Here is a 16,574-nt window from a genome sequence, read left to right as displayed (position 1 = left end):
TCAACCTTCTACATTCCAGTGAAATAAACCAGCCCATGCAATCTTTCCTTATAATACAGACCTCCATTCCAGGCAACATCCTGGTAAATCTCTTCAGCACATCCTGTCTCCAATGACAACCAGAATTGAGCACACTAGTCAACTTTCATAAAGGGTCAACATCACTTCTCTGCTTTTGTACTTTGTGCCAAGATGGAAAAATCTCTAAATTGTGCATGCCTTATTAACTACTTTTTAACTAACCTTGCCACCTTCACTGATTTCTACACACACACCCTCACCCTCTTCATGGACCCTATTAGAAAAGCCTTTATTCTGTTGCCTCTCCGTATTCTGCTGACCAAATTGTATCCACCTCCAGTTCTGCACATCAAACTTCACCTGCCATGCCAGCATTCTACCAGCATGTATATATCCTGCTGCAGACTTTCATGATCCTCTGCAGTCCCTGATACTGTCAAGCTTTGTGTCATACGCAAATATTGAAACAGTGGCTGGCACCTCCAAAACTAACTTATTAACAAAGATCAAAAAGAGAACAGTGACCCCTGGCAAAAATCCCTATTCGCCTTTCTCATCTGACAAACAGATGTTGCATAAGATGATAAGATCACTTGATACAGGAGCAGAGTTAGGCCAATTGGCCCATCTCATCTGCTCCACCATTCCATCATAGTTGATTCATCACCCTGCTCAAACCCCATATCCCCAAAACCTTTGTCACTCTTACTAATCAAGAACCTATCAACCTCTGCCTTAAATATACCCAATGACCTGGCCTCCACAGCTGTCTGTGGCAACGAATTCCACAGCTTCACTACTCTCTGGTTAAAGAAGATCTTCCTCAACTTTGTTCTAAATGAGCATCCTTCTTTCTATTCTGAGGCTGTGCCCGCTGGTCCTGGACTCCCACACTATAGGAAACAACTTCCACACATCTACTCTATCTAGCCCATTAAATATTTGATACGTTTCAATGAGGGCTCCCCCACCCTTCTAAATTCCAGCAAGTACAGGCCCAGAGCCATCAAATGCTCCTCATATATTAACCCTTCCATTTCTGGAATCATTCTTGTGAACTTCCTCTGGACCATCTCCAGTGCCAGCACATCCTTTCTTAGATAAGGAGCCCAAAACTGCTCATAACACTCCAAATGTGGCCTGACAGATGCCTTATCAATTTCAGCATTACATCCTTGCTTTTATATTCTTGTTCTCTCAAAATGAATGCTAACATTGCATTTGCCTTTCTAATAAGTAACTCAACCCGCAAGTTAGCCTTTAGGGCAGCCCACACGAGGACTCCCAAGTCCCTTTGCACTTCTAATTTTTAAATTTTCTCTCCATTTAGAAGATGGTCTATGCCTTTACTTCTTTAACCAACATGCATGATCATACAATTCCCTACACTGTATTTCATCTGCCACTTCTTTGCCTATTCTACCAATCTTTCTAAGCCTTTCTGCAGACCCTATGCTTCCTCAGCATTACCTGCCTGCCCCTCCACCTATCTTTGTACTGTCCACAAACATGGCCACAAAGCCATTAATTCCATCATCCACATCATTGACATATAATATGAGAAAAAGCAGTCTAAATATTGACCCGTGTGGAACACCACTAGTCACTAGCAGCCAACCTGAAAAGGCCCCCTTTATTCTCACTCTTTGCCCCCTGCCACTTAGCCAGTCCTCGACCACATCAGTTTCTTTCCTGTAGTATCATGGGTTCTTAACTTGTTAAGCAGGCTCTTGTCAAAGGCCTTCTGAAAATCTAAGTAAACAACATCCACTGACTCTACTTTGTCAATCTTGCCAGTTATTTCCTCAAATAATTCCAACAGGTTTCTCATGTAAGATTTCCCCTTAAGAAAACATGCTGACTTTGGCCTATTTTATCATGTGTCTCCACGTACCTTGAAACCTCATCCTTAATAATGGACTCCAACATCTTCCCAACCACTACGGTCAGGCTTAATGGCCAATAATTTCTTTTTTTTACTGCTTCCCTCCCTTCTTAAAGTATGGAATGACATTTGCAATTTTCCAGTCCTCTGGAACTATTCCAGAATCTAATGATTCTTGAAAGATCATTGCTAATGCCTCCACAGCCTCTTCTCCTTAGAAGGTGCAGCAAGGCCTGGTATGGGAACACCAATGCCCTTGAACAAAAAACCCTACAAAAAGTAGTGGATACAACCATCAGGGGTAAATCACAGCTGAGGACATTTACAAGAAGCACTGTCGCAGGAAAGTAGTATCCATCATCAAAGACCCTCACCATCAAGGCTCTCTCTCTTCACTGCTATCATCAGGAACCTCGAGTCCCACACCAGCAGGTTCAGGAATAGTTATTCGTCCTCAACCATCAGACTCTGGAACCAGAGGGGGTATCTTCACTCACCCCAACACTGAAATGATTCCACAATCTACGGACACACTTTTAGGGACTCATGTTCTTGATATTTATTGCTTAGTTATTTACTATTATTGTTTTTTTTTGTATTTGAACAGCTTGTTGTGTTTTGCACGTTGGTTGTTTGTACACCCCAGTGGTGTCCAGTTTTTAATTGACTCTATTGTGTTTCTTTGTAATGCTGTGAATGCCTGCAAGTAAATACATCTCTGGGTTGTATATGAAGTATATATACTTTGATGATAACTTTACTTTGAACTTTGAACCATTCACTATGACTCTTTGTTGCCTCACTTGGCCAACCATGTATCCATGTCTCTTTAATGTCTTTATAGGTCCTCTGCAGATTACGGACCTAAAACTGTTACTGGAACAGTTTGCAAGTCAGAGAATTTGCACATTAATTGTTTGATAATCTTTGTCTGATTACATACAGATCTTTGTAAGTCCTAACATAATTTTTTCCTGTAAACGCCTACAAGAAAATGAATCTCACGGTAGTATGTGGTAACATATACATACTTTGATAATGAACTTACTTTGATCTTTGAAGAAACGAACAGAAACCGTGTATGAGAGAGGATCACATCCTCATCTGTAACGGGAGAGAGAGCAGGCACAGGAGGAATGGCCTCCAGCCCGCCTCACTGACTCAGTGAGTGAGCAGGTGGGTCTGCTCAGTTCCAATGATGCAGCTCGGTGAAGAGGAGGGTTGGGAGGATAAAGCATGTGGACGTGCCCTGATTCTATTGGACAAAAAATGTCTGCAGCTACATCCTGTCGCACTCTACAGTGATCGTTCGTATGTAAGGCCTACAACTCTGCTACTCGTAATCTGGTGAGGATCTATACCCCCCCCCCCCCCCCCCATGTGCCTCATTAACAAAAGCCTTCTGGAAGTCCACATACGCACATTACACTGACTACATTTCCCGCATCAACTCTATCCTTTGCATCATCTAAAAAAAGCTTTCAGATTATTTAATCACAATTGTCCTGAACAGACCTGTTGCTGATTTGCCTTAATTAATCCACTTTCCTCTAGGTGACAACTAATCCCATCCCAAATCAATGTTTCAAAAAGCTTTCCCACAACTGGTTTTAAACAAACCGGCCTGTAATTGCCTGGCTTATCTCCACTCCGTTTCTGAAGAAGGGAGTAACATTAGCTACTCTTGTGAAAATTCAACCCCCTGAAGATCATGAACTAGAATTTCATGAGAACCTATCTGTTGTATGTTCGATATTTCAGTAATACTTAATTACTAAAGTAAATATATTGTTTGAGTAAGCATTCTTTATTTGTTTAAATAATTCATTATGCGTTGTACGTAAAAATAAGTAAATTGCATATATCATGACACTACCACTTGATACACGTGTGGCTCGCTTAAAGTAAAAACAAAGTACACATGTTGATTTTCCAGCTCCTTATTTTGCTTTCAAATAGTTTTAATGTTTTGGAGTTATAAAACATAACAGTGGCAACGAGGAAGTTTTAAATGAACCCGAGACAGCTACCTACCTGTTGAAGCACAGTGAGGAGTTCGAGTAAAAAAACCAGCAAGAAACACTTGAGTAAAAAAAAACAGCACAGCATGTGCTTCTTTGGGAAAGACAGAGAGTATCGAGTTAAAAGATGGAAGAAAACAGAAGGATTCATGGGTTCATAAACAGTGAGTACAAGGTGATAATAATTATTTAAAAAGAGCAGAAATAGCTGGCTATATCGGAAAGAATTACTCTTTTGATTACACAACAGGTGACTCGCTCATGTATACTGAACTGACTGAGCAGTACTTTGAAACAAATGGAATAGCCAATGAGAAGCGAATGGCAATTTTGCTGAGTGTATTGGGTTTAAAGGCATGCAGTTTGCTTAGAAAATTAACTGCCAAAATAAGCTATACTGATATCACAAAAGTAATGCAGAAACATTTAGAACCAAAACCATTGTTGATTGCAGAACACTTTGATTCATAAGCAGAATCAGAAGGAAGGGGAGTCCACTTCATCTTACATGGCTGAATTAAAGAAATGGTCTGAGCATTGTCAGTTCAATGATGGGCTTAATAAACCACTGAGAGATTGGTTAGTTTGGGCAATTGAGTTGTATTCAGGGATAAAAGTAAGCACAATCAAAATTGCAATGACTAAACGGAAACCAGCCTGGCCGAACAAATTGTGTTGCAGTTGTAGCAGTGGCTCACACACACCAGACCAATGCAGATTTAAAGACAGAACTTGTAGAAAATGCAACAAAGTCACGTACAAAGAACATGTTGGGCAGACAAAAATAAATGGACTGCCCAGGGAAGAGATAAAAATAAAAAGTCAAGTTGTAGTTTTAAAAAAAGAGCACTAATCTGCATGCTGTTGATGAAACTCTGATAATGATGAGAGTGATACAAGATTGTGTAGCCTTGAGATTTACAATGTGACAACTAGCAATAAACAAGCAATACGGTTTACACCAGAAGTGAATGACAAATTAATTGAAATGGAACTGGACACTGGCTCGGCTGTTTCAGGCATTCCACAAAATGAGTTTGAATGGCATTTAAAAGATACTTTACTGAAGTCTGCAGACATCCAACTGAGAGCATACTGGATAAGAGGTAACTCCAGTGGGAATGACATTTGTAACAGTGAAATACATCAACTAACAAGCCACATTGAGCTTGTATGTGGTAAAAACAGGAGGGCCAGCATTGTGGGGATGTGGTTGTCAGAGACAACCACAACTTGTTTGGAGAGCCATCCACCAGATGCATGCCACAACCCCTGCAATAGAGTCAACTGTAAGTGAGTTAGGAAAGACCCTGGATGATGCCACACCAGCGCTCAAAGGCAGTATTGGGAAACTCAGACATATCAAGGGTAAAACAGTGTAAATGAAAATGTGGTACCCAAGTTTTGAAAAGCCCGTCACATTCCTTATACCATCAGTGAGCTAAATCACACGGGGACTGAAGGAATTCCTTCCAAGGTTAAGTGGAGACCATGGACAACTCTGGTGGTCCCAGTAGCCAAGAGGAATGGGTCTGTCGGGATCTGTGGTGACTTTAAGGTCAACATCAAGCCAATATTGAAAGTAGATCAATACCCTCCACTCAAGATAGAGGATACCTTTACAAACCTTTCTGGAGAGAAACAGTTCAGCAAAGTGGACTTAGCTGATGCCTACCCTCAGATGGAAATGGAAGAAGATTCCAAAGTGTTTCTCACCATAAACACTCACAAAAAGCTTTATCACTATAATAGTAACACACACAAAATGTTGGAAGAACTCAGCAGGCCAGGCAGCATCTATGGAAAAGAGTACAGGCGACATTTTGGACTGAGACCCTTTGGCAGGACTGGAGTAAAAAAGATGAGGAGTCAGAGTAAGAGGGTGGTGGGGGGGGGGGGGAGGAGAGAGAGAAACACAAGGTGATAGGGGAAACTGGGAAGGGGGGAGTAGTGAAGTAAAGAGTTAGGAAGCTGATTGGTGAAAGAAGTACGGGGTTGGAGGAGGCCAAGGAAGAAACAAAAAGGGGGGAGGAGCATTGGAGGGTGGCAATGGGCAGGCAAGGACATAGATGAGAGAGGATTGCTGCCTGGCCTGCTGAGTTCCTCCAGCATTTTGTGTGTGTTACTTGGATTTCCAGCGTCTGCAGATTTCCGCTTGATTGTGATTGAATCACTATAATAGGCTTATTTTTGGAGTGGCATCTGTACCTTCACTCTGACAAATATAGCTATGGATTAGGTGGTGCAAGGCTGTCCAGGTATTCAGTGTTATCTAAATAACATCATTGTTACTGTTAAGGGTGACAAGGAACATCTCCAAATTTGTAAGACAGTGTTAAAAAGATTAGAAGGTTATGGGTTTAGAGCACAATGCAAAGGGTGAATTCTTTAAACCAAGCATCACTTACTGTGGTCACACCATTGACGCATAAGGCTCTTTGTTTTGCTTTCAATTAGATTAAATGTTTCGGAGTTACAAAACAAAACACTATCTGTGATCCAAATGACCTTATTTCTTTTTGTTTTGTCAGGGAATTACTGAGAAATTGTGAATTAGTATTACTCTCATCATTGGGGATTGCCAGCTCCACTTTAAACTGCTTAATAATGCTGCCCGTCTTTGTTAAAATGCATTATTACTGAGTATCTTGTAACGTGGTAGCAGTTAATACATAGTGAGAAGAAGAGACTGAACAGTTTCAGGGTTATTGCAAAGTCCCCTGTAGAATCATTGCCTTGTTTCATGGGCATGTTCCCAGAAACATTGTACAAGTCTGGTAATGGCAAGAAGAGAAAGTCAGTACTCTAAATAGGCGTGAATTCTTGAAGAGCTGGGATGCAATGCTGAGGCTTAATAAGGCATTAGTCAGACCCGCATTTGGAGTATTGTGAGCAATTTTGGTCCCCTTAACTATGAAAGGAAGTGCTGGCATTGGAGATGGCCCAGAGGAGGTTCACGAGAATGATCGCAAGAATGAAAGGGTTAATGAGGAGCATTTGATGGCTCTAGGCCTGTACTCACTAGAGCTCAGAAGAATGAGAGGGGATTTCACCAAATTCTGAAAGGCCTAAATAGAGTGGATGTGGAGCAGATGTTTTCTATAGCAGGTGAGTCTGGGACCAGAGAGCACAGCCTCAGAATAGAAGGACGTCCCTTTAGAACAAAGATGAAGAAAAATTTATTTAGCCAGGGAGTAGTGAATCTGTGGAATTCATTACCAATAACTAGCTGTGGAGGTCAAGTCATTGGGTTTATGACTTGCATATTAGCTGTGGCTGATAGGTTCTTGATTAGTAAAGGTGTCAAAATACAGGGAGAAGGCAGAAGAGTGGGGTTGAGAGGGATAATAAATCAACCATGAAGGAATAGTGGAGCAAACGATGGGCCAAACAGCCTAATCCTGCTTCTATGTCTTATGGCCTTAAGATCTTATAAATTTAACAGATTCAAGCATACAAGACGCGAGAGATTTTGCAGATGCTCGAATCTTAAGTTAGACAGCCAATGTTTGGAGGAATTTAGCAGGTCAGGCAGCATGTATGGAGGTAAATGAACAGTCAACATTTCAAGGTGAGACACAAAGAGTCTATTTTCCTCCATAGATGCTGTCTGACCTGCTGAGTTCCTCCAGCAATTTGAGTGTTGGGTTTTAATGACTCCTTTCTCACTGACATTGCTTTTAACAAACACGAGAGATTATGCTTACCATGCAGATCCTGCTTTTTCTGTTTTCAGCAGTTTGAAAGCCTACAGCTCATTACCTAATCCCAAGGCTTTCCCATTTACATTGTTTCCAGTTCTTACAAAAATATATTGTCAGTTTGAGATTGGTCAAATGAAACAATGCTGTTTTAGTGTCTAAACAACACTACACTATAACTTGGTCAAGGTTATCTACATGGTATAACTGAAATTACATTTTTACCAAGCAGTTCCAGCTTAAATGGGCGGGGGTGGGGGGAATCAAGATTTCACACAGTAGATGTCTTTTTAAACTGCAGCATTGTAATTTTGAATATTAGACAAGCTTTCATCTTCTCTGCTATGTAAACATGCGATTTAATTCTACCAATCTTGTTGAAAATATGCTGTTGTTACAAACAGGCTCGTTACTGAGAAAAAAACCTAGGAGAAGTTGATGACACAGTTTCACCTCCAAAGGTCAGGTAATTGTGAATTATTGGGGATTGCCAGCTCCACTTTAAACTGCTTAATAATGCTACCCATCTTTGTCAAAATGCGTTGTTTAAATATATTATCTTCCTGAAAGGTTTGAATTGGAATCCTGCACTTCCTTGGCATTACCGGCATTCAGAGAGTAGTCATTAGTGTTATTAGTGTTTTGATTTGTTTTCCGACATTCCTTACAAGATAGAATTATCAACAATTATCCATAATTGCTTCTATATCTTACATGTCCTGATCTGTATTGCCTTGCTTGCTCAGTTGTAGATCAGTAAGTTCCCTCACTAAGCCATAACTTTGTGGTGCTGCTGCAGAATCAGTTATGGCGCTGGAGGGAAAATATATCAGTTGTAGAATGCAGTCCCTTGGAAACAGGCAGGCAGATAAACTCAGTAAAGTAGAATCTGTCCAATTTGCCATTATCCTGCATTTTCGGTTTTTCAAAAGATATTCCAGCTAAAATACCTATTTCCGGAGGGCACTAAGACCATTTACTTTTGGTAATAGTGGAATTAAGAAGCCTACAAGAATGAGCAAACAGCATAGCTCACATACAGTTTGATTTTGGTTCTTCAAACCTACCATAATTAAGGTGACGGATACAGTCATTAAGTACAGCACCAAATCCTTGTTGTTCCTCCTCATTCTCAAAACAGAAGTAGTTGTGTTTTCGAAACGGATGCCACAGATAGACTGGATATTGGGTGTGGTTAACAACAAGGCACTGATTACCATCTTTCCCATTGGTCCCTGAAATGTAAACACAGACTTGATGTTACTAAGATAAGGAGAATAAATATGGAGAACATGTATGAAAAAGCCTTCAATTACAGTCCATTTCTCCATTTATATATTTGAGGACAACGTTAGATAGATTCATGACCAAAAAATTCAAACACTCAGTCACCTCTGAAAATACATTATTTTGTACAGGATCAGGATGTGGGCCCCCAAATCCTAAGGACTTTCTACAGGGGAACAGTTGAGAGCATCCTGACCAGCTGCATCACTGCCTGGTATGGGAACTGAACTTCCCTCAATCGCAGGACTTTGCAGAGAGTAGTGTGGACAGCCCAGATCATCTGTAGATGTGAACTTCCCACTATTCAGGAAATTCACAAAGACAGGTGTGTAAAAAGGGCCTGAAGGAACATTGGGGACCCGAGCCATCCCAACCACAAACAGTTCCAGCTGCTACCATCCGGGAAACAGTACCACAGCATAAAAGCCAGGACCAACAGGCTCCGGGACAGCTTCTTCCACCAGGCCATCAGATTGATTAACTCACGCTGACACAACTGTATTTCTATGTTATATTGACAGTCCTGTTGTACATACTATTTATTACAAATTACTATAAATTGCACAATGCACATATAGAGGGAGACGTAACGTAAAGATTTTTACTCCTCGTGTACATGAAGGATGGAAGTAATAAAGTCAACTCAATTCAATACTTCAGAAAGACAATCAGTATTCCTGATTGTAGTTCAGCCTGCCATGCCTTTTGTGACTTGCATGTCAGTTGTGTATGGGATGGTATCAGTTCTCACACTGTACCCCTTTTAGAGAATTATCAACAATTCACATTGTCTCAGGAGTGATCATCATTGGCCAGTTCCTGGCAGTCAGGTCTTCACAGCACTTCAGATGACCTCCACTAAGGGCATTTCCTTCATCTGGTATACCTTTGCCCAATCCAACGATGACACACAAGCCATCACACCTCCCCCCTCCTCCCTCCTATCAATTACCTTCCATGTTCATCCCCTGAACCTCCCTGCCGGACCTTCTAACCACCATCAATCTCTTCTTAGGTTTTTGCGATAGGAATGTACCCATGTATGTGATATTGTCCACGTCTAGTATATAGTAACATCATTCTGCAAACCGAGATATAGGACCTCTTCATGAACCCAGCTGAAAACTCTGTAAATCCTACACCTTAGTAGGAGAATGGGTAGATTTCTCCTTGCCTTCTGTAAGTAAAACTAGCAATGCTGCATTGTAGAAGTTGAATGAAACTGAAAGCCCTTCTCATGAATACAAAGACTAATAAGCCTCATCTACCAATTCTGGGTTATAGACTGTAGAATTGTACAGCACAGGAGCAGAAACTTTGGTCTATGATACTTGTGCTGAACAAAGTGCCAAATTAAACTACATCACTTCAGCCTCCACATGCTCCGTATCCCTCCAATTCTTGCACTTTCATGACTGGAATAATTGCAATGTGACTTATACTCAGAGCCCTGACCAATAAAGGCAAGCATGCCACACATTTTCCTCACCATCTTATCTACTTGTGTGGCCACTTTCAGAGAGCTATGGCCATCCCCAAGATTCCTCGATAACAGCAGATTAAGTGTACATCTTCCTCTTACACTTGACCTCCCAAAATGCAACTCTCATACTTGCCTGGATTAAACTCCATTTGCCATTTCTCCACCCATAACTGTAACTGATCAATATTCTGCCTATCCTTTGACAGCCTTCTCCACTGTTTACAACTCTACCAGTCTTTGTGTCACCTGCAAGTTTACTAATCCACCCATTTACATTTTCAACAGCCATTTATAGATTTCACAAACTACAGACTTTGCAGCAATGATCCTTGCAAAACACCACTAGTTATGGACCTCCAGCAGGAATGACGTTCTTTCACCGCTACATTTTGTACTCAAGGTGGAGGAAATTCTGATTCCTAACTACAAAATCACCATGTATCCCATGCATCGTAGTCTTCTGGATCAAACCTACTGATCATAATCAGGTTATCTTTTAACAAGTGCACATATATCCTTGTTCTAAGAAACCTCTCCAATTGCCTCCTACTACTGATGTGAGTATGCCCCCTCGTGTTAGCCATTTCAGCTCTGGGAAAAAGCTTCTGACTATCCACATGATCAATGCCTCTCATGATCTTATACACCTCTATCAGGTCACCTCTCATCCTCCTTCGCTCCAAGGAGAAAACGCCGAGTTCACTCAGCCTGTTCTCATAAGGCATGCTCCCCAATCCAGGCAACCTCCTTGTAAATCTCCTCTGCGCCCTGTCTATAGTTTCCACATCCTTCCTGTAGTGAGATGACCAGAACTGAGCACAGTTCTCCAAGTGGGGTCTGACCAGGGTCCTATATAGCTGCAACATTACCTCTCGGCTCTTGAGCTCAATCCCATGGTTGATAAAGGCCAACACACCATGCGCTTTCTTAACAACACTGTCAACCTGCTCAGCAGCTTTGCGTGTCCTATGGACGTGGACCCCATCATCTCTTGGATCCTCCACACTGCCAAGAATCTTACCATTATTATTATGCTCTGTCTTCAAATTTGACCTCTCAAAATGAACCACTTCACACTTATCTGGGTTGAACTCCACCTACTACTTCTCAGCCCAGTTCTGCATCCTTTCGGTGTCCTGCTGTAACCTCTGACAACCCTCCAGACCGTCCACAACACCCCAACTTCTGTGTCATTAGCAAACTGAGTAACCCACCCTTCTACCTCCTTGTCCAGATCATTTATAAGAATCACAAAGAAGAGGAATCTCAGAACAGATCCTACGGAACACCACTGGTCACCGACCTCCATGCAGAATACGAACCTTCTACAACCACCCCTTGCCTTCTGTGAACCAGCCAATTCTGGATCCACAAAGTAACGTCTTTTTGGATCCCAACCCTCCTTACTTTCTGACTGAGCCTTGCATGGAAAACCTTATCAAATGCCTTACTGAAATCCATATACACTACATCCACTGCTCTACCTTCATTAATGTTTCTTGTTACATCCTCAAAGAATTCAATCAGGTTTGTAAGGCATGACCTGTTCTTGACAAAGCCATGCTGTCTATCCCTAATCAGATTATGTCTCTCCAAATGCTCATAAATCCTGTCTCCAACAATTTGCCCACCATTGAAGTAAGACTCATTGGACTATAATTTCCTGGGTTATCTCTACTCCTTTTCTTGAACAAGGGAACAACATTTGCAACCCTCCAATCCTCTGGTACTTCTCCCATCCCTATTGATGATGCAAAGATCATCGCCAGAGGCTCAGCAATCTCCACCCTCGCTTCCCACAGTAGCCTGGTGTATACCTTATCCAAACCCGGTGACTTATCCAACTTAGTTCTTTTCAAAAGCTCTAGCACATCCTCTTTCTTAATGTCTATGTGCTCAAGCTTTTCAGTCCACCATAATTCATCCCCACAATTGCCAAAGTCCTTTTTCCTGGTGAATACTGAAGCAAAGTATTCACTAAGAACCTCTGCAACCTCCTCCAACTCCATGCACATGTTTCTACTATCGCACCTGATTGGTCCTATCTTACATGGCTCATCCTCATGCTCTTCACATACTTGTAGAATGCCTTGGGGTTTTCCTTAATCCTGCTCACCAAGGCCTTTTCATGGCTCCTTCTAGCTCTCCTAATTTCATTCTTAAGCTCCTTCCTGGCACCCTTGTAATTTTCTAGAGCACTTAGTGTACGTGGTTTCTTGAATCTTTCATAAGCTTTTATTTTCTTTTTAACTAGATATTCTACATCCTTTGTACACAATGGGTTTTTTTATCCTACCATCCTTCCCCGCCTCAATGGAACATACCTACGCAGAACTCCATGTAAACGTTCCCTGAACATTTGCCACATTTCTGCCATGCATTTCCCTGAGAACATCTGCTCCCAAGTTTCTGTCTAATAGCATCATATTTCCCCTTACCCCGATTAAGTTTTTTCTCAAATTGTCTGCTCCTATCCCTCTCCAGCACTATGGTAAAGGTGACTGAGTTGTGATCACTATCTCCAAAATGCTTTCCCACCTAGAAATCTGACACCTGACCAGGTTCATTTCCCAATACCAAATCAAAAACAGCCTCTCCTCTAGTTGGCTTATCTATATATTGCATCAGGAAACCTTCCTGAACACACCTAACAAACTCCACCTGAATCAAACTCCTTGCTCTAAGGAGATGCTAGTCAATATTGGGAAAGCTAAAATCACCCATCACAACAACCCTATTATTATTGCACCGCTCCAGAATCTGCCTCTCTATCTGCTCCTTGATGTCTCTGTTACTATTAGGGGTGTCTATATAAATACCCAGTAGGGTTATTGCCCCCTTCCTGTTTCTGAATTCCACCAACACTGACTCAGTCAACAATCCCTCCATGATTTTCTTTTTTTCTTTTCTACAGCCGTGATACTATCCCTGATTACCAATGCCACTCCCCCACCTATTTTGCCTCCTTACCTGTCCTTTTTGAAGCATCTAAAGCCCGGCACACTCAGCAGCCATTCCTGCCCCTGAGACATCCAAGTCGCTGTAATGGCCATAGTTCCACATATTGATCCATGCTCTAAGCTCATCCACCTTGTTTACGATACTCCTTGTATTAAAATACACACATCTCAAACTACCTGGCTGAGTGCACCTTTGCTCTATCATCTGCCCATCATTCCTCACAAACTCCCTACAAGCAGTGGCGTATCTAAGGTATGGCAGGTATGGCACGTGCCCTGGGTGCCACTGAGCAGTTTTTATTAAAGTCAGACAAGCCAGCCTTGGACAGTGAAAAAAGAATTTTCTTCAGATGTATGATCTGTCTTTGATTATCATGAGTGAGAAGCACTAGGATGGCCTTATTTTAGAGCATTGTGTAAGACCATGAAACATTTCTTCACGAAGAAGAAGGAAAGTGGAGCTGAAGGATGGAAGAGATGGAAGTTGGAGGCGGAGGAAGCCAAGAAGTCGAGCAAGTTCTTCATGCCCTTCTTTGAAAAGCTCGGAACAGCAGTTCGACACGTTCCATGGAGTCGCCTGCACCTGCTGAAAGTTTGTTAGAATCTGAAGGTGGATCAAGTACAAATGCGTCACAAGCTGAGGAGGAAGTCAAGTCAGATAAATCTGAGTATGACGAGATTAGGAGTGAGGCTGCCACAGAGAACGTGGACATGACAGGAGGGGAAGACGATGGTTGTGGTGGTGATGTTGAGTTTATTGACGAGATTGAACCTGACGACACTGAACCTAGTGAACTGGATGGTGTCAAAGAGCCTCGAACTGTCATACCAGAAGTGATTGAACAGCATGACATTGGACTTCTGAAGTTCGACAAGAATACTGGAAAAACAATTCAGCCTGACGCGTTCAGAACAGAAATAATAAAGCTGGGTTCAAAGTATTTCCAGAACAATGAGGGGCCTTTCCTACCAACAAATAACCAATCAATGAACAATACTTGGTTCAAGAGGAAATTGGGAAATGGTTGTGGTGAGGAAGTGACTCGCTCATGGCTGGTCCATTCCCCTTCTAAAAAGTCTGAATTTTGTAACTCAAACATGAGGAAATCTGCAGATGCTGGAAATTCAAGCAACACGCGGGTCCTGACGAAGGGTCTCGGCCCAAAACGTCAACAGTGCTTCTCCCTATAGATGCTGCTTGGCCTGCTGCGTTCCACCAGCATTTTGTGTGTGTTGCTTGAATTTTGTAACTGTTGTCTTCTCTATTCCCGGTCAGATCATCAATCCTCATTGGAGCAGGAAAGTAGATTCAACCAGTGGAAAGCACCTGAAAGGATTAGTGTTCATGAAAATGCCAAGAATCATCGGGAATGCTTCACACAGTGGAAAGAAATGTATAGAAATTTAGCTGGAAACAGAGGAGTTATTGACGCGATATTTCAGTCACAGATTGAGAAGGAAAAGCAGAAGTGGCGTGATATCTTGATGAGAATCCTTCACTGCATAAAATTCCTTGCAACTCAGAACCTGGCTTTGCGAAGACACAGGGAGTCACTTCAGCTAGACGATGACTCAAATGTGGGAAATTTCCTTGGCTTACTGAAACTACTGGCCATCTTTGACCCTGTCATAAAAGAACACCTCACTCATTTGAAAAGTCATCCTGGATCCACGTCTTATCTTTCACCAGGTGTCCAGAACGAATTCATCCACATGATGGCACCCACTGTTCGCCGAGAAGCATTTGTAAAGCCAAGTACTATGGTCTCATGTTCAACTCGACTCCTGATCAGGCACACTGTGAGCAGATGTCAGAAGTAGTGAGTTATGTGGAAGTAGATTTTGAGAGGAAAACAGTCCATGTCAGAGAGTCCTTCCTTGGTTTTATCCAGATAAGCCCGAAGGATGCTGAGAGCTTGGTTGAAGACATCTTGAAACAGCTAGAGAAGGACGAAATGGAGCTGTAAGTTTGTCGGTCAGAGTGCTATGACAACACTGCTGTGAGTGCTGGACACAGAAGTGGTATTCATCAAAGAATAAGTGAGAAAAGTAACCTGGCAGTGTTTGTGAATTGTGACAATCACTCACTCAACTTGGTGGGTGTACATGCAGCCAAGCAGGATACACTGATTTTCACTTTTTTTGGAACTATCAAAGCTCTCTACGTGTTTTTCTCTTGTTCAACACAGCACTGGGAAAAACTCAAAAATACCGTGCCTATGGTTGTTAAATTGGAGTCTGAAACCAGGTGGAGTACAAGGACAGAAGCAGTGAAGCCTCTCAACAAGTACCTTGAGGAGAATCTTCAAGTTCTCCAGGACATGATAGACAATGAAAATGAGACCAGTGAAACAAGAAGTGATGCAAGGCAGCTGTACAACTGCTTGTTGAGTTACGACTTTCTGATTTTGCTAGGATTTTGGAACGGAGAAATGGATGGAAGATTCACTCGTTTGCACGACACTGACACCAAGTTTGGGTTCCTTCTCGATGTTGAGCAACAGTAATGACCTAAAGAAGAAGTGCGAAAATTGGGGTGAATTGTACAGCTCTGATGTTGATGGACAGCAGCTATATGAAGAAATTTTGGATTGCAGAATGTTGCTATCAAGGCGGGTCAATGTGAAAATATCAAGAGCTTCTTGAATTTATTGTTCAGTATGGAAATGAGAGCATCTTCCCCAATCTTCGCATTGCTCTTCAGATAATGCTAACCATCGCAGTTTCCATCGCCAGCTGTGAGAGATCATTCAGCAAGTTAAAACTAATACTTTGGTATTTGAGAGCCTCCATGGGTCAAGGCAGACTCTGTGATCTTGCTCTGCTGAATGTAGAAAGAGAGGAGACTGAAAAAACCGACTTTGATCACATCATAGACCAATTTGCATCAGTAAAAGCAAGGAAGGTGCAGTTATAATTTTCATATAGTGCCATAATTTGTTAATTAAAAGATTAACGAGCTTGACTTATATTTTTAAACTGATATTATGGTAAAATTATCTAAAAGATGGATGTCAGATGTTTGGACAGGGACGCAATTTCAGTGCTTGCCATAGGTGCTAATTTCCGTAGATACCCCCCTGCATACAAGCTGTACCTACTTATGTACCAACCATCCCATCCTCTGCCTCTTCATTTCAGTTTCCACACCCCTGCAAATTCAGTTTAAACCCTCCCCAGTACCATTAGCAAACCTCCCTTCCAGGGTATTGGTTC

The 16,574-nt window shown here is 41.9% G+C and overlaps 1 protein-coding gene across 1 annotated transcript in view; it reads right to left on the bottom strand.

Moving 5' to 3' along the window:
* LOC140737119 (protein Niban 1-like) overlaps nt 1-16,574 on the bottom strand; it is a 140,193-nt gene that overhangs the window by 51,822 nt on the left and 71,797 nt on the right. The window contains exon 5 of the mRNA XM_073063304.1: nt 8,696-8,863. Within this exon, the coding sequence (XP_072919405.1) occupies nt 8,696-8,863 (168 nt within the window). The remainder of the gene's footprint in view (nt 1-8,695; nt 8,864-16,574) is intronic.

This window comes from Hemitrygon akajei, chromosome 12, assembly GCF_048418815.1.
Source record: "Hemitrygon akajei chromosome 12, sHemAka1.3, whole genome shotgun sequence".
In the NCBI taxonomy this organism is placed as follows: domain Eukaryota; kingdom Metazoa; phylum Chordata; class Chondrichthyes; order Myliobatiformes; family Dasyatidae; genus Hemitrygon; species Hemitrygon akajei.
Note: the sequence above shows the minus strand (reverse complement) of the source record. Positions and strands in the feature narration are given on the sequence as shown.